This window comes from Squalius cephalus (genome assembly GCF_949319135.1).
Source record: "Squalius cephalus genome assembly, chromosome: 21".
In the NCBI taxonomy this organism is placed as follows: Eukaryota; Metazoa; Chordata; class Actinopteri; order Cypriniformes; family Leuciscidae; genus Squalius; species Squalius cephalus.
In genome coordinates this window covers 20,662,058-20,689,785 of record NC_137142.1, presented here as the reverse complement: position 1 = coordinate 20,689,785, position 27,728 = coordinate 20,662,058, and the positions used below count along the sequence as shown (strand labels likewise).

Below are 27,728 nucleotides of genomic sequence, written 5' to 3'. Positions count from 1 at the left end.
TCATTGTTTTTAAGAGAACGCGTGTGACATTTAAAAGTCTCCATTGTCCTGGTCCATGGCATTCTTTTTTTTTTTTCTTCTTTCTTCTTTGCTGGTGGTTATTTCGACTGTGGGCTAAATTGGCTGACATGCAGCCAGAGCAATGCGATTTCTGTTTGTTTTAGGCCCTGAAAACCTCAGCAGGGCTCTTTATGTACCTGTCTCACATCCTTTCAGGGCACTGACTGTTTCCCATAGCTTCCCTGTGCCAGTTTACCCTCTACACTTAACCTTACAAGAGCGTTAGTTCAAAATGACCTTTTCCTGTAGATCTAACACCCAAAGAAATGTCCTCAGCATTGCCCTTTTTCAAAATCCATCAATTCATTAAAGTTTCCTTTTATAAAGTGTGTGTGTGTGTGTGTGTGGCCCAAATGGTCAAACAGAGACAGAGGACTGTAGGGAGGCCAACCCCACCATTTTTTGATGGCCCTGAGACCATAACTCACGACTAATTACGAACACATGCCGTTCTTTATAGTGCAGAATAGGGATTTTAAAACTCTAACAATATCAGAACACAAAAAAGGAGGATATTTATTTGTAACTGTTTTTAGGGCAGTTAGAAAGTTTGTTAGGTTTTCACAAATATGAAGACGTAACACTGTGATTCAAGTAGCTGTTGGCAACAAGGCAGTTTAAAAGTTGTTTATTTTACTTCTATAAAGACTACAAAAAAAAAATTAGCTATGAAACCACAATTGCAGAAGACCATAGATATACAGTGTATGTGTGTGTATATATATATATATATATATATATATATATATATATATATATATATATATATATTTCTATATTTCTATATTTCTTTAATTTCATATGAGTATATCATTTTAATTATATATAAATAATAAATAAATATATATATATATATATATATATACACACACACACACACACACACACACACACACATACATGCATATGATGAATACATTTTAAAATAAATATTCATTATTTATATGTTGTTTATAATACATTTTTAAAATGTAATTTATAGTTTATTAAATATTATTTCATTATGCCTTTAACTCTGTGTAACTACATTTTGCTATACTTAAATTAATTTAAATATTCGGCATATTTTCTAGTAAAATCAGTGCAGGAAAAAATCATTGTAGAAAAAAAACTACAAATTCTGTCTGGGTGTGTGGCTAAGTATTGTAAGTACTGAGTGTTGTTTTTGCTTGAGCTTAAACATATTCAGGGGTCAAAGAGGATTAGGTTGAGGTCATTTGCTCTTTGAGGAGCGCTTTAAAAGGATGTAGAAAATAAAGCTTTTTCTCTCTAGTTTGTCTGTCTATATTTGGTGGTTACATTGTTCATGTGATCACTTTAGCAGATTGCAAATATCACGGTTGCCCCCGACTTGTCTGTTAGTGACCTCTCAGCTTCCACATGTCTGAACATTAGACATCTCCTTCGGCAAGAGCTGCGAAAAAAGCCACGAAAGGGCCTCCCTTATTGTTATGTAATTTCTAGTTTTGCTTGCTTAAAGGAGGAGAAGACAAACCACCTTTCTTTGGCAGCCTTTGAACACACGTTTGAGAGGGAGTGCTGGCAGATGCACTGTATATGTATTACTCCACTGGGACAGTCGCTCTCATGTCTTAATTAATCTGTCCATTTCACCTTCTGACCTTAATAAAACATGTGCCGTCACTCTGCTAAATGACTCCTGTACTCTGAGTTTAAATCGAAGATCAATTTTTCCTTAGCAGCTCTCTAACCCTTTTCCACTCAATCAAAATCCCTCGTCGAACAAGCCGTGATCAGACAGCCTTTGGAGAAGGGACAGTCTCGCCGCACGTTGCCAAACAGATCAGACGCTGCAAGAACAAGGTTGCCTGCCATGCAGATGCAGTAATTTAAAAGATTATATGGTTATCCTCTATCCTGTAATCTTCACAGGTTCTCTCTAAAACGGGAGAAAAAACATGGGACGCATAAAAAAACCTGTGACCTAACAATTTAAGAATCCCGGGTGTTTGCTGTTGTACTTGGAACAGTGCTATTACTGGCTTTAAAATTAGAGCACAGATGCGAGGACTTCTTTTACGATGCTTGTTTTTCTCACTTCGCGCTTTGACATTTGCAAAGTCCCGAGCAGACGCCAGACATTCTCTCTCTCTCGCTCTCTCTCTCTCTCTCTCTCTCTCTCTCTCTCTCTCTCTCTCTCTCTCTCTCTCTCTCTCCCAGTTTACACAATTTCCTAAAGCACTTAGGAAATAAATATCTGATGCAAATTGCATGTTTTGCAAACAAATGTTTTGCATCATTTAATTGATTGTCCCCATTGTTAAGCACTGCCATCAGTTCAAGTTGTTGCCAGCGTGTTATTTTAGCAGCAAGGGGTAAATGATGGGTATGCAGATGCCCGAGGGGCTACAAGAGAGTTTGTCTTTAGCCCCACCAGGGTCTTGGCCTTTGGTTCTGCGGGACTATCTCTTAAAGAGCCTGTGTCTAAGAAAGACCCCCCTCGTCTCCCCCAGAGCGAAGGTTGGGGATTACCAGTCTGCCCTCGGTGAACAAGCTCACAGGAGACCTCGAACGTGGGGGGTGGTCGCTATGGCCATTGGGCTCCCCTAAATGGTTGCTAGGGACCAGGTATCAAAGGTCCACAAGTCGCACACAGTCACGGTCATGGAGGGAATTAAATAGCAACAAAGAAATTGTGATTCTACAATAATCTGGCCTCTGCGGCGCGGGTGGGGGCAGAGGGCGCCGCAGACCCGTAGGGTCTGTGATCATAGGAGCGTGGTGCTAGGCCCGACACCCCCTTTCTACCCACGATCTCCTTTCTTCCAGTCCTCTCGGTTATCTCACATATCTGGGAACGTACCTTACAACCAAACTAAGCTGCTTTAGCAGCCCATTCAAACTCCGAAAGGTGTTTACTTTTTTTCTCCTCATCCTAAGACTTAATTTAGCTTTTGTGTGGTCCGTGGACATTGGAAATGCACGAGTATAGTGGGATTTAATGGTAATAAGAGATTAAGTGAGCAAATGAAGGCATTTGGTTTGAAATTAGATCTTTATTGACTCCGAGACGTGAAGACTGGGAGACGTTCCAATCTCAACAGCATGTAAACATGACCTGTTTTATGAGCCTGCCAGGCACAGAATCGCTTTGATAAAACTGATCCTCAGACGACGAGATACAGGTGACCTCACTTGTCCAGTCGCTTTCAACTCGCGCTCTGGAATGATCGGCCTCCAGCAAGTTTGCGTAACTCTCTCGGCTGCTTTTTAAGTTGCTGTCTGTGTTTTTATTAATGTGTTAATCTTCTTCAATGAGGTTTGACAAGGTATAATCTGCAAGCTTCTTCTGTTATCTCCTCCTCCCAGGTGTCACCTGGTGTCGTGTCTTGGTACAGAGTTCCGCCGCGGAGCAGGTGTGTTGGACATCATCTACGAGTCTCCCTTCCAGCTCCTCACCTGCGGATACGACACCTTCATCCGCTACTGGGATTTGCGCGTCTGCTCCAGGTACAGGCTGGGAACCTTCAGCACCTTGCCGTTACGATTGGTGTTGTGGTGTTGAGTTAGGCTTAGCGCTTACATTGACCTGTGCTGTCAGCAGATTTGGCCTTGTCTACAGAGACTAATAAAGTTAGCCTGTACGTCTCAGAGAGCCTGTGAGGAAGATTAGTGTTCTCTGTTAATCTAATAAGCCCTCCTGTGCATAGAGTACCGTTTAGATAAAAAAGAAGCCAGACTTGAGCCTCCTCTTGGGTCTGTGGACACAATTGTTCCTCTGAGAGATTGAAAAGGACCCCCTTGTCGAGAGAGGCTCTTGCGCCGGGACTCTCACCCACCCAAGTCCACACCGGTTGGTGGCCATATTGATGTGGTGCGCCGCGTCTCCAGGGCAACAGGGCGGGTGCTGGGGATCAGCGAGCTGCTTGTGGGGTGGACTGGGGCTCTATGTAGGGCTTTGGGGAGGGGGACCCTCACAATCGCATATGGGCAGTCAAGTAACACAAATCAGAGGTGATTGAAAGAGGGCCCTGGAGAGTTTGGGGAGGGGCAAATGCCCCCTCTTAAGATATCAATAATTCACAGTAAGACCAGTCAGGACTCAATATGTGGTACGTCTTGATTCAAAGCGGTTAGTCATCTGAAAGTCGTCATCGTCTATAAAAAGAGGGCACTTTAATTCAGTTGTAGAGTAAACTGATCATGATGGGTAAGTGTGTGAAACTAATTTTAGATTAATTGTGAATAATTGAGAAGGATCTGTGCCGGTCTTTTCATTTGAATTTGATTGCTCAGAACCTTGCAAGACATGTTGAATATATATATATATATAAGAGGTTAAAAATGAGAGGCGAGAGATGACGGATTAGTTTAACCACAAACCTTTTGAAATTTGAGAAAAGTGTGTGTGTGTACTTTTAATCAAATTAATTAGAACTTTATTTACATGATGACACGAAAATGAACAGGATTCCTATGATGGAAGTAAAGAGCTAAATTTGGCCTTTGCTCTTTGAGGGATTGAGAATTAGCTTAAACGACTAAGTTAATTTTGACTAATATACTATAATATTTAATATTCTGTTAAAGTGTTCTTATTGTCATACTCATTTTTGTACTTTAATCAATCAGGATGTAATGTTTTAGAATGAAACAAACCAGCTAACAACACAAAACATCACATTCATACAATTCTTTGATAATACTTGATGGTACTTGTGCTGTTGTTTTCCTATCACAGTAATATAATTTCGTGGAGGATTATTTCTTTAGAAACTAACATATGACATATATTGAAGACATTTATAAAAACGGCAATTAAAACTATAATTTTTTTTATTGATAACCAAGTATGACTTCTTGAAAATAAAATAAGATACAATTTGCAAGAAAACATGTTTGAATTATTTCAATTATAGAAAGGAAAAAAAATTAAGAAACGCCAGGAAGATTTATTAAATTGCCAATTTTCAACTGTTTGAGTGAATGTGTGTATACATATGCAGCAAAGTAAGATCCAATCCAGACATGTCCCTCACGCTCCTGCTGCCCTGCTGTCTGCAGCACGGCCCAGCCACACTCCCTCTCCATGATTTATTCAGCACACCATTAATGGAGAATTGATCTCTATTGGCTCAGCTCATGCAAAGACACTTGCCCTGTCCTTCCCTCTTTTTTTACCCGACCTGTTCTAAAACAAGAAAGCCCCTTTCCGTAAACAAGGGATGAAGTTTCACCCTTGTGGCCTGCCAGCGCAAATAAGACGCTCGCCCTTAAGCCACACAGGGAGAGCTAGCCATGGTGGCTTTGGCTTTTTTTTAGGACTGGTCTAATATAATGTGAGAATTGCTGGAGTAACTAGGAACTTGGAACTTCTGGAACTATGCATCTGGACACAATGTATAGCATAACTGTGCATTATATATTAATTTCAGTTCGTAATTTGAATGATTTTTTTGTGATATGCATTAAAAGAATTCAAGCTGTAATTATAAGGGGAAATTAATAACCCATTGTTCTTTAAAAAGGACAGTTCACCCCCCAAAAAATATTTTATCACCAACCCTTATTTCATTACAAACCTTTCTTTCTTTCGCTTTCTCTCTTCCAGTGTTATTAGTTAACTAAAACTAAAACCATTAAAAAAAATTGTTGTTACTTGAAATAAAATAAACAAAATTAAATTCAGTTATTTTATTTCAGCTAGTTGCCAAGGTAAAACTTTTTATTTTCATTTATTTTAACTTACTAAAATAAAAAATGAAAATGGCAAAAACACAAAAAAATTACTTAAACTTTAAATTGAAAATGAAAACAGAAAATATAAAATAAAATCTATGTATTCATATATTAAATAAAATAATCTACTATAATAGTATCTCAATGATACTAAACACTCCTTTTTTCTGTGGAACTTAAAATATTTTCCACAGATATTTTCAAGAATGTCACTCTGCTCTTTTCCATACAGTGAAAGCACATACTCAAGTCAAGCTCCAAAAAAAAAAAAAAAAAAAACATATTAAAGGTAGTCCATACAACTCACTCCAAGTCATACGACTGCTTTGTATTACTCACAGTAAATGTTCCCCTTCTGTAGTTCTTAAATCACATTTGCACTTCTGCATATTGAATAATTTGGCAAACTTGATGACTATATTGACTAAACTGCCCTATAAAATAACATGTTTGTAGGAACATATCTGTACATTGAATTTCCCTTTCTAACAGAAAGTGTGTGATGGAGTGGGAGGAGCCTCATGACAGCGCCCTTTACTGTATAAAGTCTGACAAGAATCACATGATTGCCAGTGGCTCGTCATACTATGGAGTAGTGCGTCTTTGGGACAAACGGCAAACACGCTGTTTACAGGTAACTGTGAGCATGCATGTTTCAGAACCTTTTGGTATGTTACTGTAGTGAAGTTCATCTTTGCAATATTCGGTTGATAGATGTTCCAGTTGGCGCCCACCACCAGTAGCCCAGTGTACAGTCTGTGCTTCAACAGCACTCACCTCTACGCTGCCCTGGCCTCCGTCCTCTACTCTCTTGACTTCAGAACTGCTGGGTCCCAGTCCTGGAAATAACCATTCATTCATTTTACTTGAGACTCGTGCTTCATCTCCTCCAAGCCCTTAGTGGTGGTCTCAGACCTCAGATGGGGAAGAAGCCATCTTGCCTTTTGGATAATCAGTGCCGCTAATGATACAGTTATGGCCTGGTGGATATTTCCCCTGTCACATGCTCCTGAAAGCAAGCAGGGTTCACGACCTTCTGTGGTCCGAGTCTTAACGGACTTAACACATTGCCTGCGACCTCTGGGATGTCTAAAACAAACACTGCTCAGAGCTGCCAACACCCACTGTGGGGATATATGCTAAACCACAGCACATAAGATAATGGATATATTGAAACTGAAAGTATATTTTTCCAACAATGAGACAATTAAACATGTTTTGTTTCCTTTGTGCATTGTCTTTTTTGTTGTTTGTTTGCAGAGGTTTGCCTTGCACTGAATTTCTTGGTCAGTTGCTGTTTATATCGATCCCATAACACCTCAGTAATGCCTCGCTCACACATACAACATTTCATCGCTTGTAATTGGTCGCTAGTGGGCGTTCCTGCTGCTGGATGCCCTAAATATTATCGTAACTGGCCTTAGTATTAAAAAATCTGATCACGAATGGGTTGTCATTCTATTATGGCAAGGAATCAGTTTTCTTACCATTACAAATGAACCGCCTTGAGGGGAAAGTGTTTGTATATAAATTACATTCGTGCATAATGTATCATCATTATCAATGCATGAATCAAACTCCGGCCATTTTTTACACAGTTTTCCATGCATCATTTTTTTATTATGATCAAACGCACATCGTAGCACTGCATCTTACTGACACTTCACTTCAGTATCTCAGAAGAGACAGATCACATGAGCACCAATGTCTTCACTCCTATTGGTAGTCGTATTGCTCATTTACATAAGGTGCATAAACTTGTCAAATCACTGGACTCTACAACATTCCATTGCCAACTGTCATTGTTTTCTTCAACTGTCATTGAAATTAAGTGACTTTTGGTTGGTTTATAAATCTCTGTGTTAAGACTGTTTCTGTTACATGTGTTTTAATAATTTCTCTGGAGTTCCTAAAGAGGCAAGGAAGATGTTTGGTGACCCTGTAAGTGTTTTCGACTAGTGTTATACACCGTAAAGTGAGAAATCTAAGGTCAAAGGTTAGGCTTTAAAAGCTATGGGTGGCTGCTGGGTCCTGTGCTGGAGCAGACATCTGTAAAGAGGGTAACAGAACAACCAAAGCAGGAAGCCACACACCTCTTCTTTCCCTGTCCTCTCAAAGCAGTGACGTGCAGCATAGAAGTAGCTGAGCGCATTAGCATCCAGAGCTAGCGGAGGTCTGCGCTGACATGGTTAATCCATGCCATCCCAAAACAAATACCTCATGCTTCTGATGTTAAAGCCCCCTTGGATTTGGTGCAGTCACAGGATGAGAATGCAAAGGTATTGTCCTGTCACACTCTAGGCAAGCCTCTTTTCCTTTGGGATTCCTCTGTGATAACTCAGGAATTTAGCCATGTTATCCTAAACATCTCAGTTGTGTCAAAGAAAAACAAATAAAATGTGATATAAGCAACAACTAAAAAAGTATTTTCAAATATTTTTAAGTATATTTAAAATATACAAAAATTAAATATACAATATATGCTGCTAATATATATATTAAAATATATTTCCTTAAACTGCACTAATTAAAACATACATTTGACATATATTTTGGATATATGTGGGAGATAATGGAATAGGTCAACAAATAATGAAAATTATGTATTTATTTATTTACCCTTATCTCATTCAAGAATATCCTGGCCACTTTTTTCTTTATCATGTAAGAATTTGGACTGGGGCTGTCAAGCTTCAAAATGGCATAAAAAGTACCAAAGGTCGGTCCATATGTGCTCATGCGCCATATTCCAAATCTTCTGAAGCCATGTCATAACATATATGAGGGACGTTATTCAGCATGAATAAATGATGACAGAATTTTAATTTCTGGGCAAACTATCACTTTAAATCAGCATTTACACATCTATCAAAACATATGTTTACCATACTTTGTTTTTAAACTACTGAGATGAAACGTTTATCAACCCCAGACAATGCACGTTTGCTGCTCAATGTAAATCTTAAAAGGTGGGGCTCATGTTGGGCTTGATGTGATTTATGGTCAATCACGGAATAAATTAGATCATATGCAATGTGGGACAATCCATTAGCTGATTTTGTCACTGAGGATAAAAGGAATGCCTACACCTCCGTGCAGATATTGTACAATCATGCAGGAAATATGGCCTCATGGGACTGAAAGACGTGGTCACTTCAATAAATATTAATACATAGGTTTGGAGCTCAGCAGGAAATGGGCACTCACTCATATTGAGGATGACATTGTGGATATTCCTAAAATGAAGGCAGGGAATTTTACACTGTGTGGCTTCTGTAAAAGCATGTAAAATTAGATAATTGCCATTATACAATATGTACTAGTTTTATTTCTTGCACTCATTTTCTTCCCTTTCATTTACCAGATTTCATGATGTTATCTGATACATAGAAAGGAAGAGTGCAAGATGCCTACCTAGCTTTCTTTCTGTCTGTCTGTCACTGTCCGTCCATCCGTCTATCTATCTATCATGTCTGTCTCTCCGTCTATCTAGCATGTCTGTCTGTCTGTCTGTCTGTCTGTCTATCATTTCTGTCTCTCTGTCTATCTATCATGTCTGTTTGTCTGTCTATCATGTCTGTCTCTCTGTCTGTCTGTCTATTTATCTATCTATCATGTCTGTCTATCTAGCAATCTATCTATCATGTCTGTCTCTCTGTCTATCTATCCTGTCTGTCTGCCTGTCTATTTATCATGTCTGTCTGTCTATCTATCTATCTATCTATCTATCTATCTATCTATCTATCTATCTATCTATCTATCTATCTATCTATCTATCTATCTCTATCTATCATGTTTGTCTGTCTATCTATCTCTGTCTATCTATCTATCTATCTATCATGTTTGTCTATCTATCCATCTATCTGTCTGTCTGTCTATCTATCTATCTATCTATCTATATATCTATCTATCTATCTATATATCTATCTCTATCTATCATGTTTGTCTATCCGTCTATCTATCATGTCTGTCTATCTATCTATCTATCTATCTATCATGTCTATCTATCTGTCTATCTATCATGTTTGTCTATCTATCTATCATATATGTCTGTCTGTCTATCTATCATGTCTGTCTGTGACTGTCTGTCTGTATGTCTATCTATCTATCATGTTTATCATGTTTGTCTATCTATCTGTATATCATATCTATCATGTTTGTCTCTATCTATCATGTTTATCATGTTTGTCTATCTATCTGTCATATCTGTCATATCTGTCTATCTATCTATCTATCTATCTATCTATCTATCTATCTATCTAGCGCAAGGTCATTACCAAAAGCCCTTTGAGGAACTGTGGGTGAGCCACAAGCTCACAGTTTCTGACAAAGGTATGAAGACCTTCCGAGTTCAGAGGAGGGGTTGGAGGCGACTTATGGGAAGGGGATTTGAGGATTACGTTTTCAGAACCTACAGCACACAAAGGAACACACACAAACATTGTCCACAGACCAAGCAATGTCACGTCTGGCATAACATGATTATTTACACTTTATCTTTACACTTGCCTGTGCACGCAGCACAGATTGGAAATGCTGGCATATAAAAAGGCAGTGATTACAAAGACATGGGATTAAAACCACTTTACACGCTTTGCACCTGCACAAATCACTGTAAAATCATACTGGCAATTTGAGGACAAAAGGTCTACTTTTCCTGCACCAGGGTCTACATTATCTACCAGTATTACACAACAAATACGTTTACAACTTTAGAGCACATTCCTGCTTTGATCTCTGAAGAAACATCTGGATGGGAAGAAGCAGTCACGAGAAACCGCTAATGACATTTTTGAAAGCATTATGATCTAATTTGTTTTAATTCATAGCTCCAGTTGTTTTGTTTGTTTGTACAGCATCTTTTCCCATGCTGGACACATGCTCTAGCATCTCAACAGCGTTCAGAGTAAAGAGTGCAAACCACCGAAAGAGACCTGAGCAAAGACCGCTTCGTAAATTTAGCTTTCAAAAGACAGGCCGAACACAGTAATGATGCATCTGGTGAGCTTTCTGGCATGCCTTTTTAAAGCCTCAATTACACCGTGATTTTCCCGGCAGATGTTGGAAGAATAGTGGGAAGTCAAGCTATTTGGCTGGGAGAGCAAAGTGTTTAGCAGGTGAAACAGTATCCGGCATGTTACCTTCGATTTTAGGAGGGTGAGAGCCTGTCTTCAACTCAATTCAACTCTTATCATGTTTTATATTTTGTAGATACATGAACAAGAACTTCATAGCTTCACATTCTCCATTCACATTTCTCAGTGTTTTCTTGACTTTTATTAATATGAGAATGACTATTCTGCCTCAAAATGACATCGTAGGTTTAGCTGAATTTCACACATTATTCGCTTGCACAATAATCCACAAATGTTCTCTTTATTTATGGACCGGATTGGAAAAGTAATGTGAGATGAAGTTAAGAGTCACATCATGTTTTGCTTGGCCAAGTTCACTGGACTTAAATGGAATCAAGGACTTCCTTTTCAGCGCAGGTGACCCTTGTTTCCTACAGGATGATGCCTTTCCCAAGCTGCATTAGCTTGTGGTTAAGTATCAAATGTCACAGTGGCTAATCACACACCCAAGAATAGGCTTCAACCCACACAGACATCTCAGAGGATTCTGGGGTAATTTTACACCAATAGTGCCATCTAAAGGTCAAAAGGAAGACACATCTATTGTACAGGCAATATTATTTCAAGGCCCAAAATGATGGACATCTGAACTAGCAATATAATATTTGAATAATACCCTAAATAATCATTTAAAAAAAATTATATTTGTATATATATATATAAATTACATAATTTAATATAAATGTAATGCTTGATTCAAAATATGGACAAAACCGCTGTGGAAAATCAATATGGAAAATTCCTTAAAAATGGAATCCTATTAAAAATGGTTATTTTAAGAATAGGTTCTTTGGGGAACCCTAACTGGTTCTTCAATGGCATCACTGCGAAACCCTCATTTGGAAACTTTATTTTTAGTGTAGGCTATACACTTAATTAGTTGTCTGTAAAATAGCCAGATTTCAAGGTTTTATGTATCAATTGTAAAAAAAAATATATCAACAAGCAAAAAAAAAGTGTTACAGAAAAAACTAATAAAAATAAAAACATGTTGCATGGCTGCAAACAGGCAGCATATCTCACATTGCCCTCTTCATTTAGTCTTGTTGATCTGCTACATGTATCCTCAGTGGAATCTGATCCATCTGTCAAACACTTTTTAAAGGCATTAGAGCTCGAATCATAAAGGAGTTGACAGAGGGTGGAGGGGTTGCCCAGGCCAATGGTGCGTCCCCACCTTTCAGCCTCTGCTGTGGGAGAAGCCCAGGACCTGTGTGCTGGAAGCGAAGAATACATGCCTTTCATGCGGACCTCCAGCATCTGTCCTAAAGGAATCCCACCAGCAGTTAATGAAAGGCACCTTTTCCCTAGAGGAGGGAAAAAAAGCTAATTTGAAGAAACTCGACCCTACTTTGCAAATCAGTCAGTAGATATCTGATTGTCACTCCAAGAGCTGGGGTCTAATCCTATTGTTTTTTCTATAGGATTACTTGTGCTGGGTACCTCTCCCCCTTTGGCACTGCACGGGAGAATAGACAGATTAAGGGGATTAGCTTGTATCCTCCTAACTTGTCAAGCTGGGATGTAAGGATCCATTGACTTCACTGTTCTGAATGAGAGAAGTGCCTAAAAAAGAGAGAAATGAAAGCCAGTGAACAAGAAAAATTCCTGAAAGAACAATGTGATTTGTTTGCTTTTGTTCCTTTTAACTTGGCTCAGTTCAAAGAGTCTCACCTAAGAAGCCGCAGTCCCAAGTCGGAAAGATATGTCGCAGGAATAAAGCAAGTATAAGAGCCCTTAGCTATGGCTGTCAAAATAACATTTAGCACAAAACAAACAAGTTTACTTGAGAGAGATTACATTGATTTCGCTGGGATCAGTGGTTGTCACTTTCTCGATGATACTCTTGCTGTGTCCGAAACCTGAACCATGCTGCCTTCGCAGAATCTGAAGGTAGCATCAAGGCTGTAGATACCAATGTTTTCACAACAATATCCTATCTACCATGCCTTCATTTGCTGACATTTCTTTGAAGGCGGTATAGATGCACCCTGTGTGTGTGGATTGGCATCTGGTGAAGTTGGGAAAAGAAGAAAATTAATTTGAAAAACTTTCCTAACTATTTCCAACAAAAAAATAATTAGGCTTGTAGTTACTTAATATTTGTTTGCCTGAAATGTTGCCAGACTGGGCAGCGAGGCAGCTGCTTTTGTACACCGACACGCAAAGACGATATTAGAATGAAAACCAAAAGTATGACTTTAGAGAGACACTTGAGATACTTGAATCCAGCATCTTTGTTTTATGTTCCACACTTTTATTAATTCATGAATTGTTCTGGACTGTTTCTAGTATTCTTAATATTCTATGTGTATTACTGGATTGCATCCTCCAAGAAAAGATTTGGTTAAACTTCAGTCAGTATACTGAAAATCAATTATTAATATCCATACGTATATACATTAAAATAACGTTTATTAATTTTAGTCTATCTATCTGCTCGCTTGCTTGCTTGCTTTCATTTTTGCATAGGGAAATATGTCATATCCTGCCCCTTTAAATTCAGTGTCAGCTGATTTCTTGTTCTCAGCTGGTAAAGAACAACAAAGTCACGCCCTACCGTCTCTTTAGTTGTTTTTAAACGACAGATAAATCAACCAATCGTGGCTACGTTTATTTGTCAAAGCAGGAAGTGTTCGCTTGAACGGACCAATAGCAGCAGGGGGCGGGCCTTAAGGAGACTTTCGGAGTTTGTGAGAGAGTTGAAAGAAAGAAGAAAGAGACGTTACTGAAGCTAGCTCGCAGGCTAGCTGAATGTCCTGCCGTGTCGCAGATGTGTCGAAAGCCACGGGAAAGGGCGGAATGTGGGGGGTTGGATATATAAAACTGGGCATGGGGTTGTTTGTAAGTAACGCGGTTATTGGACCAGTCGGTTCGGTGTCAGTGGAGGCAGCGTTGACCGAGGTAAAGACACTGTTAGCATCATTAGCCTAGCCGGCAGTCTGTGGCTGCGTCTCCATATCTAGTGTGCTGCCTAGTTAGACTGCATTGGGAGGCATCTTAAGTGTGTCAAACGTTGTAATGGTGCCCAGAATGCTGTCTAATTAGTCAGCTCATTAGGTTTTGAGGCACAGCCTGTCTGCTTGTGTCCACAGCGGTGACAGCAAAGATTACTTAGACTTTTGAGTCTGACATGTCACAATCATATTTTACATGGTTCATTCTTGTTCTTTTTCGTCCTTTTCTAAACAAAATGATTCAGTTTTTATTTAACACAAAGGTTAGGAAGTTGACAGCTGGAGGTCTGATCTGAACAGCTTTAGCTATGTTCTTTATATGGCTTTTAAAATTGTCAGCTTGACTAAATGTAGAGGAATACATATTCAATCCTGTAACAGTGTCAAGTCATTAGAGATCATGACTTTTAAGTGTAAACTGTGTTTTTGGTAAATTCTGTAAAAAAATCTAGATTGTGTTTATTATAAGATGTTATGATTTTTGGACCCACTGTATATTAAGTGTCTGTAATGTCAATAATCATGTTAAATGTCTACCATACTAACATTTAAATTAATAATTTGATGCAATGCACTTATTGTGTACAAAATGTTTTTACATTTTACTTATACATATATGTACTTATACTGTATTGTGCAAAAATCTTAGCCACCTTAGTATTTTCATTATAGTCTCCAAGATGCTTGAAGAAACCTTCCTGCAAAGCTAACTGTGCAATATGTGCAAGTGTACCTCAGACAAAAGCTGTTTTAAACGCAAAGGGTGGTCACACCAAATATTAAAACTTAATATTTAAAAATAAAATATTGCAGTCAAAATATTTTTTATATGTACATATATACACATACATATACATGTGTGTGTGTATATACCATATATATATATATATATATATGAATGAAGAGTTCAGATGCAAAAGCCTCTAAGTGCCATCTGAAAATTTCTTCTAGAATGGTCATTTTTATCAAGCTCGTATATTTAAGTTCAGTAATTTCACTTAAATGACAATTAATAGGTCATTTATGGCATATATATACATACACATACATACATACATACATACATATATATGTATATGTATATGTATATGTATGTATGTGTATGCGTACATGTATAACAAATATTTTGACTGCAATATTTTATTTTCTAATCTCAAATTTGCGCCTGTTAAAGAAAGGACATAAATTAGTGAATGGCCTTGTCTGCATTTGAGTAAGTGGTAAAATGTCTTTGCATTAAGTTTTAAAAGTCTTTATTAAAGTCAACAATTTGCAACCTAATTACCTTAATTTAGATTCTCATTTAGACCAATTCAAAAACATCAAGAAATATTAATATTATTTCTTTGGCCAGTTTGTTCCATTTCAGTCTAGCTGGATTACAGGTAAATACACAACCAGATGAATGATTCATAAATATTTGTCTCGTCCCTTATGTTATTCTTTCTGAGTGATGGGTAAATAATTAAAAAGGCCTGTCTATTATTACTGCTGCTGATCAAGTTAGGGTGTACAATAGGGGATTTTTCAGGCCGAGCCATGTTTTATCTGTAGGGTTGTGATCGTTCTGCAATAAACTAATTGTTTAGTGACATTTCGAATTGTACAGTTGACTGTGATTGACACTTTAATATTGGCTGTCTAAAAAAAGTACATATTTAAAGATTTCGCTGATGATGGGCTAAGGCTGTTTTGACTGTTCTCATTCTGGCCTTGACTGTGAAAGGCGTGCATGTTTGAAGATGCTCTTCTTCTCTCTGTTGTGACAGGTGGTAGATCAAGGTCAGGGAATGGGGAAAAAAAAAAAAAATGGGAGTGAGCTGTTTGCTCTCCACAGGTGTTATCTCTGAGGGAATGTAGGTGCCTGAAAGATAGGCTGATCTCAGATCTGCTAACATGACTGAAACCACATGCTTTATGCCTGTGAAATGTCGCAAATTTAGAGTGGGACTTGATTATATTAGATAATGAAAAGCAATCTCTACATCACAACCTTTTTTCACATGAGACCCCCATTTTCAATTATACAGGACTGTTCAAAAGTTGGATAGGTACAATTTATAAAAAATAAAAATACAAATTTAAAATAACTGTTTTCTATTTCAGTGTATTTTAAAATGTAATTTATTCCTGTGACGTCAAAGTTGAATTTTAGCAGCCATTACTCCAGTCTTAAAGGGGACGTATCATGCTAAATCCACTTTTTTAGCCCTTAAATGCATTTTGTTGTATATTTGGAGTGTTTAGAAGTACAGAAAAGTTGAAATTATTCTCTTCAGGTGCTTCGTTGATATCTTTATATTCTGTTTTGGCCTTATTTTTCAACCTGTTCAGATTTTTCTGTTATCTATGACGTTTTGTGAACTATTACGTCACAGTATTTGCAGCGGAACTGCCAAATAAGGACATCGACTACCGGCTCAACACTTCGAGCAATCCGCCATTTTTATTTCTCGCTACAATTTTGTAGTCCAAGCTAAAAGATGCAGAAGTTACGAGAGGGTAAGTTCAAATGTTCGGTTGTTGGATGTAGTAACCCACACGCTTCATTACACCGTCTAATGTAGATGAACTGCCGCTTGTGACAGGAGCATGTTTAACTGAAAGAACGAGCAGAGAGAGAGAGACCCGGTCGCGCGCACGCTCTCTCTCTCTCTTCGGAGCCAGGCGAAAGTGTAAACAAAACTTCACCGTCTCCAAACTAGGCGCTGTCTTGCTCTCTCTCCCTCGCACATATTAATCAAAATAAATCGACACGGTGGTAAAAGGTCGGAAGACCAAAGTTTAAATACAGTAACACACCATTGCGATACATCCATATGAAGACGTTGTTCTGCAGGTTCGTCGTCTTCATTTTCATCTCGCTCCGGCTCTGGCTCGAACATGTAAGGCTGGCTGGACAAGTCTTCCGTTGTTGACATTTTGTTAATAACGTGTGAATAAAAAGTTTCTGTGCCGCTAGATAATCGTATCTCTGCTATCAAACTGAAAATGGCAAAAATACAAAAATGGCCGAACGGGGTGGAGTTGAACATCTGCAACCTGGAGAGGGGGCGGGGTATGAAGTATTTAAAGAGACCGCACCAAAACGAGTTGCTCTCAGACGCACATCAGAAAAGGGGTAGAAAAGGGGCCTGTGGAGCTATAATAATGAGGAATTCAGACCCAAGCATTGCAGTTCCGCTTTATATAGACTACAAATGTATGATTTATATGTAAAAAGGAACGATTTAAAAACATGATATGTCTCCTTTAAGTGTCACATGAGATTTTTCTCTTTCAGGATTCTTTGAATAGAAAATAATTCAAAAGAACAACATTTATTTGAAATAAAAATATGTTGTACCTTTTGTATTATAAATGTGTTTACTGTCACCTTTGACCAATTTAATGTGTCATTGCTCAATAAAAGTAAAAAAAAAAAACATACAAGCTCATAATTCAAACGTGTGCCTGCAGCTATAGCAGTAGAGCATTAGTGCTAGCAACACCCATGTTTATGGATACTTGTCCCAGGAAATGCAAAAGCTGATCAAATGTGTATTTTTGTAGATATGAATGGGATCTGATGTCTAGAATTCAATCCTAAAGTGTCTGCATCATTTATGGTTCATTGTTTGAATGCTTTACAAATTATCACTAAAAATATTATCTGGAACACTTACTGTTGCTCTCTCTGTGACTAGGAATGTGTAATAATTAACTAATTAAACTTCAACTCAGCTGTTTGCAGCCAGTTGCCATCCCTTCTATTAACTTTTTGGCACTATGTCCGTCCTTACACAGGTTTGCAACCCTGAATACTCAGAATTTAGCTTTCAGCTGCTTGTTATCGTTAATCGTTATCTCAACCCAACGCATTGAGAAACATACATGCAAATAAATTACCAACCAAATATAAAACATTTTTATTCACCTATTTTTCCATGAGCAAATGATAACTGGGCTAAGTTATTATACACTGCAAATACATTTTACCAACCAAACAAAAGCACATTCTATCCATGATAGGTTATAGGCCTGCCTGATGATCAGTAGCGGTTTACTAAATATTCATCCTATTTAAAATAAGCACTTAACTCAAAAATAACTATTATTTAATAAAATAACTAGAGAACTGGCTTGAGCACCCACGGGATCGGCGCTTATATGGCATTTTTACTAGAGATGCACCGATTGATCGGCTGGTGACCGGAATTGGCCGTAAAGCAGGAGCGTCGCGTGAGCAGCAGTGAAGCGCGGGTTTCGGCACGGGTCTATTTTTGCAGCGCTGCTCACGCTCAATTAAAGTGAAAGCACACTTTTGATGGACAAACTAAAAATGATTTCACACAAAAAGTGCACAAAATGCACAGAATAAGTATGTCTGGTGTGTTTTAACAAGAACTGGAGTATGTCAGAAAAGAAAACGAAGACTCAAAAATATTTGTAGAAGATTTACCCATTTAAACTTGTTTTCATTATTCAGTTTTGGTTGCAAGTATGGTTATGATTATAAAAAAAGAAATAAAGTAAACTAGCCAGAAATTATAGAAATATCTTTATACTGCAAGGCTATATATATATATATATATATATATATATATATATATATATATATATATATATATATATGTATGTGTATGTATGTGTGTGTGTGTGTGTGTGTATTTCCCACACCAGGAGTAATTTATATATTTTAGTTTATATAGTTTATATTTTAGTTTATTTTATAGCGATTATCTGTTCAAAAAATGATCTATGTTCTATGCAAAATGTAAAATGTTCTATTAATGAAAAGATAGAAAATAAATATTTGTGTGTGCTGTAAAGTGGTTAGAAAAAATGAAATCGGAATCGGCTAAAATCGGTATCGGCAGGTCAAACTCGATGAAAAATCGGAAATCGGAATCGGCCTAGAAAATTGTAATCGGTGCATCTCTAATTTTTACTCTTGAGTAAAGATTATTGTTCATCAGGCAAGATTTCAGTGTTACTTTCATTTGTTTCTATAGCACAACGCCTGAGACAACTGTCAGGCCAGCAGTTGTCATCATTATTTTGTGTATGTGAGAGGGAGTGAGGCACAGACCGCTTGTCTGTTCATCCTGTTTACTTGCATTCCCTGGCAGCGCTCGCTGGGTCTGAAATGCCATGAGGGAGGCTGTGTATGTATGTGTGTTTAAATCGAGACCCTCCGGCTAATAAAGGGGGCAGTTCATGTCGCACTGTACCATGTGTGGGTGGTGGGTGGCCCGAGCCCGACCTTATCTCTGTCTCTCTCTTGGTCTTTGCAGCCCTGTGTGTAACAAAACTCTGTCTCTGCTGTGTTGATTTTCCTATCAGACGCCTATCATGCCTTTTCTCCTGGGGTTTAGACAGGTAAAACGAGACCACGGGAATCAGCATTTTATTCATTTAATTTGCAAATGTAACTTGAATTGCATTGCGTATAATATAGTCTGAACACTCAAGGGTTTGCGTAGTGATCTGCCTCTGAATTGTATTAAAGTGCTTTTTATTATCACCCGTATGTAAAAACAGCCTGATGTCACAGTGTTGGGGACATTTATTTACTTGTTATAACACAGGGACATCAGGATGTCTTTACATACAGGTGATAATAAAAAGCACTTTAATACAATTGAGCGACAGATCGCAATGCAAAGATATGCCAGATATGTCCAAAAGAATAAAGAACTACAACACAATATATTCTTTTGGCCCTATTTTGCATTGAAATTATTTTTTTGTTTGTTTTATTCTTCATGTGCCATGAAAAAAGTTTTTGGTGCACAAAGCTCTTCTGATATTTGTGCTGATTATATGCTTTAATTTTCTTTTTGGTTTTGCAGAACCGGCTGCTTTGTGTCGGAGTGAACAACCAGAGCTACTTCTGTGATTCGGGCCACTGCTGTGGAGAATCTCAGTGTTGCAGCTATTACTACGAGGTGTGGTGTAAGTATCTGAGTCCCTGCTGCCTATACATGCTGTAAGATCAGGTCAGTCCATGGTGTAAATGCTGTTTGCTATGGTGTCTGAAACATCCTCCAGTTTCTCTGCACTTGTATTTAGTTACTTCAAGTCTGTATTAGGCATGTAACGGTATCAAACTTTCATGTTGCGATAATTGCTGAAGCTTTTATCATATTGCAATAAGTTGCTAAAAAATGTAAAACTTTTTTCTTATAACAAATTGAACTGAACATTTAAATACAATAAAACAATACACAAATGTATAAAGTAAACAAATGTTTCAAACAGATTAAAGTGTAAGAATTATAAGGAACAATAGGTTATCATTAACAAAAGGTAGTTAATGATAACCTTAGTTAATGCATTAACTATAATGCATTAAGTATTTGGTGCTGTGACAAACACCATTGCAAATAACAAAATCTGAATGGCTGTATAAAACATTTAAATACTGTTCAGAAACAGAAAGTAGCACAGCTGTTACCGTGTAACGGCTGCATTTCTGCTGTTCCGTCAGCGCCATCTGCTGTCAGTGAGTGAATGTGCATTTTCATTCAGCTCGTCTCCTTCACTCGTTCTGCCATGCGCTTCTTTTCCTTGTTGGGCTTATTTACATCTGAGTGTGTGCATGTCTCTTTGTTGTAAATGTAAATCAACTTTGAAATGATTCAGCATTAAAATACAGCTGTAATAGCATTTAGGGGTGTTACATGCCACCTGCATTTGTTCTCAAGTTGTTTGCAGTAAGCAGCCCAAGCTTATGATGCCAGCAATGGGTTGGACAAGAGGCGACATGCCTTGGGAAAAGACATCCAAGGCACGGCTCATGTTTGACACTGTAATTGTTTTGTTACCGTAAATAGTAATCAGATCTGCAGTAATTTCAAGCACAAATGTTTTTGGTGTGTGTTTTTTTTTTTTTTTTTTTTTTTGTCCTAAAGAATTCTTTTTAAGCATCTTTCTCAGCTTTTAATTATGGGTCTGATTTGTGTATGTTGCTTTTAACTTTTGTGTCATTGGCTGGCCCTGATCTAGTTGTTGTTCTGCCCTGTTCACGCCCGTTGGCAGCGTTTCTGTGTTATCAAATTACCCCTCTCCCTCTGGTGTACCATCTATTTTAATAACTGAGGACTAACCTCATCTTCACGGTAATTGCAGCACATCATCTGCTGAGTCAAGGGGCTATACTTTGGGTTTTGTACATCATGCCAAATACATGCGACCCGGACAGACACAAATCCAGTGTAACCGGATCAGACCAGATCCTGTAAACAGCTGCCTTAAATTTCTTAACCCCCCTCCCCTTCTGCCAGAAAAGGTCTCTGCTTTATTTGGGGCAAAGTTTCGCACACTTGTCTCACATGACATGGACCTGCATGGCTCTTACTGTTGAGTAATGAGCATCCCACCCTAATGTCCAGTACATTCTTCTCCTGGGATCTGGTGCCAGATTGTTAGGTTGTTTTTCAAGACATAAGGCATTTTTGTACCATTATGGTTGCATTTTATAGATTTTTTTTATTTAAGATACTAAAGGGTTAGTTCTAGCCTGACTACGTCAGACTTCGTACTTCCGCTCAATTTCATTTCGCTTCTGTACTCAGTCTGAGATAGCGACCGTTTTCCTCCGGCCTGAAAACAGCCGGCCAATCCACGAACAGTGGGCAGGCTGAGAGCCGTGACGTAGACACTGATTGTACCGTGGATGCGTAGATTTAGGTCACATAATCTGCAAAAGTCGTTCACAGCCATGTTCACTCCGGTATTTCGCTCGATGGTTTTGTTTTCGCATCATACATGTGTTTACAGTGGAAGTTAGATGCGGCTGAGCATGCGCATAACACACGCCATAACCAAACGTTATGTGATTGGCTTACGGGTAACCAATGATTTTAAACTTCAGACAAGCACCCCCCCGCGAGAAAGAAAACGCTTTTCAATTATGCCATGCCAGACTCTGTCTAGTGTCTACGAAGCAAAGCGAAGTAGCAGAGTTTGGTATTACCAGGCTTGGTTAGTTCACCCAAAAATGAAAATTATTCATGGTATATATGCCATCCTAGGTATATATGACTTTTTTCTTACAGCCAAACACAATCGGAGTTATATAAAAAAAAAAATTCTGGCTCTTCCAAGCTTTATAATGGCAGTGAATGATAACTGAGATTTTGAAGCCCAATAAAGCGCATACATCCATCATAAAAGTAATCCATACGGCACCAGGGGGTTAATAAAGACATTCTGAACCAAAGCAATGCATTTTTGTAAGACAAAAATCCGTAATTATAACTTTATTAACTGTTATCACTGGCTTTTGGGCTTCAAAATCTCATTTACCATTCACTCCCATTATATTTCTTTGATTTCTATTAATCAAAGAATCCTGAAAACATTTATCACGATTTCCACAACAAAAAAATAATAATATTTTTTAACATTGATGATAATAATAAGACATGTTTCTTAAGCACCAAATCAGCACATTAAAATGATTTTTGAAAGTTCACTGTGGGTGGAGCCACCAGACAAGAAACCAAGCAACTTATAAAGCATCTTGTCAGGCAGCACTGTTGACAACAACTCAAATAACATGGAAGAATTGTGATTTATGGTGTGCTGTACCTGGTTCGAACATGATGTTCTCTTTACTCATTAACAGTACTGTGTTTTGTGCTCTTTCATCAGGGTTTTGGTTGGTCCTGACGCTCATTATCATTCTGGGCTGCTGCTGTGTGTGTCACCATCGCCGAGCCAAACACAGACTACAGCAACAGCAGCGGCAGCACGAGATCAATCTCATCGCTTACAGAGAAGCCCATAACTACTCCTCTCTACCCTTCTACTTCAGTCAGTACCCTCTTCATTCCCCTGTCAAAATACAATATGAATTTAAAAATAAACCTGTAAAATTAACAGATTTAAATGGTTTCACTTTAGTTTAGGGTCCAATTCTCATTATTAACTAATTGCTTATTAGCATGCATCTTACTAGGATATTGGCTGTTTATTAGTACTTATAAAGCACATATTAATGCCATATCTTGCATGACCATATTCTATATCCCTTAATCCTACCCATTATCTAAACTTAACAACTACCTTAATAACTATTAATAAGCAGTAATTAGGAGTTTATTGTCAAAAGTTATAGTTAATAGTGAGAATTGGACCCTAATCTAAAGTGTGACCGTTTAAACTTTAGATAGCAACTTATTGTTTCTGTAATCCTATTATAGTATATTTCACAAAGAAGAAAAAAAACTAATAAAAAGGAAGTAAACACTAAATATGCGCACTATAAATCCTATTTTCTCAAAAAAAGACCATGTAACACTAATTTTACATTTAGCACAGTGAATATGACACAGTGACCAACTGGATATGGCGCAGCAAAGTTTAAAATCAATGATTTAAAGTTGCTTGTCCTGTATGCATTTAAATCCAACGTTACTTTCTTTGTCTGCCAGTTCTGTGAAGTAATTTATTAGATGATTGCAAATTTTTGAATTCGCAATCATGCGTATACCATAGGCCTATAATTTGCAGGCATCAGGGAGCTGCTATCTATATGCGGAGTATAGAAAACGCTTTTGAATGCACACTCGCTTTTCACTTTCGAATTCGCGATCACGCGTACTCTGTGTATAGGGAGTGGCTTTACTGACCGCACATTTACAAGAGAAGATATTTGTCAATGATTCTCAGGATCTGTTGCGCACTAAATCCTCCAGCATTGTCTGGTCAGTGTGCTGTGACTCTGCAACTCATGCTGTATGGAGCACAGCAGACGAATTTAGTTCATAATTGCAGCATCCATTGTCCAACTGAACTAAATGTTTTTCATTTCAATAAAAAAAAACTAAACTCCAACGGGGGCGGTTCCGCGTGGGAAAATAATGTATTGTGTATGGCTGACTACCCCGCCGTGGGCAAGTAATGTATCAGTGTATGGCTGAGTACTACAACAAGCCTAGCAGGCAGCCTTTAAATCTACTCATTTGTTGATAAGCGCTTCTCATTACAAGTTTGAAAAAAAATGGTTACTTAGCACATGTTCCCAAATCCATGTTAAAGCACCCTAAACTCAGAACAGAGATGGAGTTTGTGTGGATCAGCATTTACTGTGAACCGAATCATTCTGAGACGTTGCAAACACCGGCGGATAATGAGCTGCTCAAACAAAGTTTGCAGTCCAGTAATAACTGTAAATGGCTTACAATTATATCTGAATCGGAAAGTAATCTGTTTATCGTAGAATTAGTAGATCTATTCATGGAAAGTAATGTGTGCTTTAGTGGTCAGTCAACAAATGCTGTCAAAATCATCTTCTTTTCCTCTTCTCCAGGGTTCCTGCCTGGCTACCTCTTACCCGCATACGAGGAAGTCGAAAACAGACCTCCGACGCCCCCACCTCCATACAGTGCCTCTCAGCCAGCCCAGCCCACCAGCTCAGACCCTCTGTGCTCTGAACTACCAGATGAGCACTGTCCTCCATTGCAGTGCAGCCCCACTGCCCCGCCTGCATCTGAGAACTGTTCCCCGGGACCCTGCGTAGAGCAGCCACATTCTCCCACCACACACCGCCCTGCCAGAAACGCCCACAAACCACAGTACCTCAGCCTAGAGGACGACGGGCAGCTCCAGCAGGTGGCGTGCGCTACCTCACACAGCCCAGTCAAACAGGGCAGCTCCAGCGAGGACCTGACCGAACCCGGAGAAGACTGTTCTCCCGAAAACAAAGACAAGACTCCAGGGCGCCACCGGCGCTTTACGGGCGACTCTGGGATTGAGGTATGCGTGTGCAGCCAGGGGAAAGACGGAGAGGAAGAGGAGGAGATGAAAGAGCTTGTGGGGCATATGGATGGAGGGGAGCTCGAGGAGCAGGACTTCTGTGATAGCTGCAACCCCCGCGGCAGCAGCCCTCCTCTGGGTCCCGGGGATGAGGAGCAGGGCCTGGCTGCCTCAGACACGCCTCTGGAGCACAGAGAGCCTCAGCGACCTCCAGTCTGCCTCCATCTGCACACTATCAACGAACAGGACGGTCCACATCACGGCAACAACACGGACCCCCAGAGTTGAGCACAACCAGTTCCAGCAGAGACTTACTTTAGACTGCTGTCTCCCTTTACTTTCTTAAGATACATCAGTTTGTACTGTCAGCTATGTCACTTTGGGTGTACTTCTTGTGTGTGTGTGTGCGAGTGTGCGCGCGCGTGTGTGTGCATGCATGCAAGAGAGTTTTAAAAGGGCGTTAATGTGTGAGTCCTCACGGTTTTATGGATTAATTGGGTAATCTGTTAAAGACGTTAATAGGTCTGTTGCCTCACAGAGAGGTCGCGATCAAAACCACAGGGGAAATTCTCCCGTTTATAGCCTTATCGAGCTCTGTGTGACACGCCTGTAGATTTAAGGCTTTTTGTCAGTTTTTGGGGGCTGATTGCCTCCTGAGATGAAGCTGGCACTCAAGGTCTGGGGATATTGATTTGTTTTTTTGCTCCTGAATTCGTACTTTTAATATTCTTTTTAAATACTTAAAGGGATGGTTTACCCTAAAATGAAAGTTCTGTCATTAGTTACTTTCATCTTTGAAACAAATGAAGATATTTTTAATGAAGCCTGAGAGATTTTACCAAACACCATTCCACCGAAACCATGACGCTTTAAAAAGTTAATAAAATTATATTTCCATATGCACATACATGGAGCACATCAAATATGGTAAACAGAAGCTGAAACGTACTTGCTTGGTATGTGACAACCGATCAAGCTTCAGCAAGAACCAATGAGGCTTCTTATGTGTCAAGCAAGTACACTTGAACTTCTGTTACTGTATTTTCGTTTATCAATGTTTATATGTGAATAAAAACCTAAATTAGATCTGTTAATCATATTAATTGATGGTGTCTCTTCAGAAGACTTGGATTAAACCGCTTGATTCATATGGATTTATTTTACTATCTCTTTATGAACCTAAAAATAATCAAAATTTTAGGGGGAATGGAGGTGGAATTTTAATGGACTGACATTTTTCAGATTTCATTAATATTAATTTGTTTATATTGTACTCTTAAAAGATTATATTGTGCACAAAAAAATGGAAAAGACAGCCACTGAGCAGTCTGCTAACACTTCAGAGCTTTAATATTCAGTTGTTGTTGTGTTTTGTCTTTATTGCGTATCTGGAGTATCTGCATGATGCTATTCAGAAAAATGAAGGAAAATAATTCGCTTTTTTTTTTTGTCTTTTTGTATCAATAAGTGAACATGCTCCCTTCCTAGCAGGGTATGGTTGCCATTTTGTTTCATCATTGTATGACATGGTCTCGGGCTCTATCCAATATTTTGCATGATTATTTGCAGGAACTCAATAGATCCACAAACAAAAACTGACTTCATCCACATAGTAATACATTTTTTAAGTTCATTATGCAAAGACTCTTCAAATGAAGGCTGAAAATACCTTTGTATATAGATCGAACCCAGCTTGTACATTTACAATAGGTGCCTTTGTTGATTCAAGTAGTTTTCATATGCCTTAAAGAGAACAGAACATGTGTCATAGAATTTCTGCATAAAATAATTAATGGCCAGTATGAGTGAACCTTTTGGTCAATGGTAACTTCTTGTTTGAAAGGATCACTTGATAAGCCTTCCATAGATATGTTTGTTTTTTGCCTTAAATTTTTTTTTCCTATTCTGTACTCTCCCATAGTGCTTTAAAATTGTTTTTGTATCCTAACACTGTAAGGGAACTCTTGCACCACTAACAGTAACTTGTGTATAGGCCTTATTACATAAAATTATCTTTTAATGTGCGTTTTATTGTAGCAGATCAGGTAAGGTTACTGTCATGCTAGTGTAGCACTTATGTCGGGGTTCATGATGAGATTGAGATTTGTTTTTCTGTGGTGGTGAGACTGTCCAAAGCTGCTTCACTGCATTCCCTAGACTGTGTGTGTGTGTGTGTGTGAGAGAGTGAGAGTGTCATAGTGGATTCCTTTAAGTGGATCGTTCTTCAGGCCACTGTGTTTGTTTGACCTTTGGTTTGGATTAGCAGTTAGGCGTCCTTTAATAGAGTCTTAGCTTGGGCACAGATGGCTTTTCGGCCCTGCTGATCTCCAGATCAGAGTGTTCCTGTGTAAATGGTGGCTAATTTTCTTTCAAACGTGATGTGGCTGATAAATTAGGTTCCTCGTTTGTTAGCTGGCAAAAATGGTTTTGGGAGGCAGATTCCAACACAGACATGATGCCTTCAAAAACATTTATGTAGCAGTAATCCAAATATTGAGTGTTCTGAACTATTTAGACCAGTTATATCATCATAGTTAAAGCATTTATCAAAATATTTGACCGATTAAGGGAAATCTTGAGGTTATGCAGTCAGTTCAGTGAGGATTTCAAGTCATCTGTTGCGGCGACGATGCTCATGTCGTTCTTTCTGTAGCTTTAGTCTCCATTGTTTTTACTCGTCCTTTGATGTTTGAGACCAAAGGTATATGAATAAAAGTGGAAATCTGAGTTACTATGTTGGATAGCTCACTGTGAATGAGATGTTCATTTTGCTTAAATAAGTTGTCATTGCACTGTTTTGACACTGAGCGGTGAGTGTGTGAGTGCTTGAAGGTGACGAAGGCTTTGCAAGCCAATTGGATGTTTTTTTCTTAAGCTTTGATTTAAGCCTGGTACTACGTTTTAGTTTTGTATCTGTAGTCACTTTCTTTTTATATAAAACTGTATTTTCTGCATTTTATAAGAAGACTCAACCAAATTAAAGAGTATCAAAGAATGTTCCATATAAATAAAAAAGTTATTAATGCCAATTAATTTCTGAGTGATTTAGTTAGTTTTTTTGTATTCTTCATTCCGTAAAGTATTTTTACCATTCATTCATTCAATACCATTCATTTTTACCATTCACCCT

General features: G+C 38.4%; 1 protein-coding gene across 1 annotated transcript in view; it reads left to right on the top strand.

The window, feature by feature from the left end:
* The window catches only part of LOC307149809 (uncharacterized protein), a 46,796-nt gene extending 19,171 nt beyond the window's left edge, over positions 1-27,625 (top strand). The window contains exons 7-13 of the mRNA XM_079856375.1: positions 3,391-3,531; positions 6,253-6,394; positions 6,475-6,606; positions 13,650-13,799; positions 19,687-19,789; positions 22,493-22,654; positions 24,153-27,625. Coding sequence (XP_079712501.1) covers positions 3,391-3,531; positions 6,253-6,394; positions 6,475-6,606; positions 13,650-13,799; positions 19,687-19,789; positions 22,493-22,654; positions 24,153-24,886 — 1,564 coding nt within the window. The 3' untranslated portion in view covers positions 24,887-27,625. The remainder of the gene's footprint in view (positions 1-3,390; positions 3,532-6,252; positions 6,395-6,474; positions 6,607-13,649; positions 13,800-19,686; positions 19,790-22,492; positions 22,655-24,152) is intronic.
* Positions 27,626-27,728: the final 103 nt, after the last annotated feature.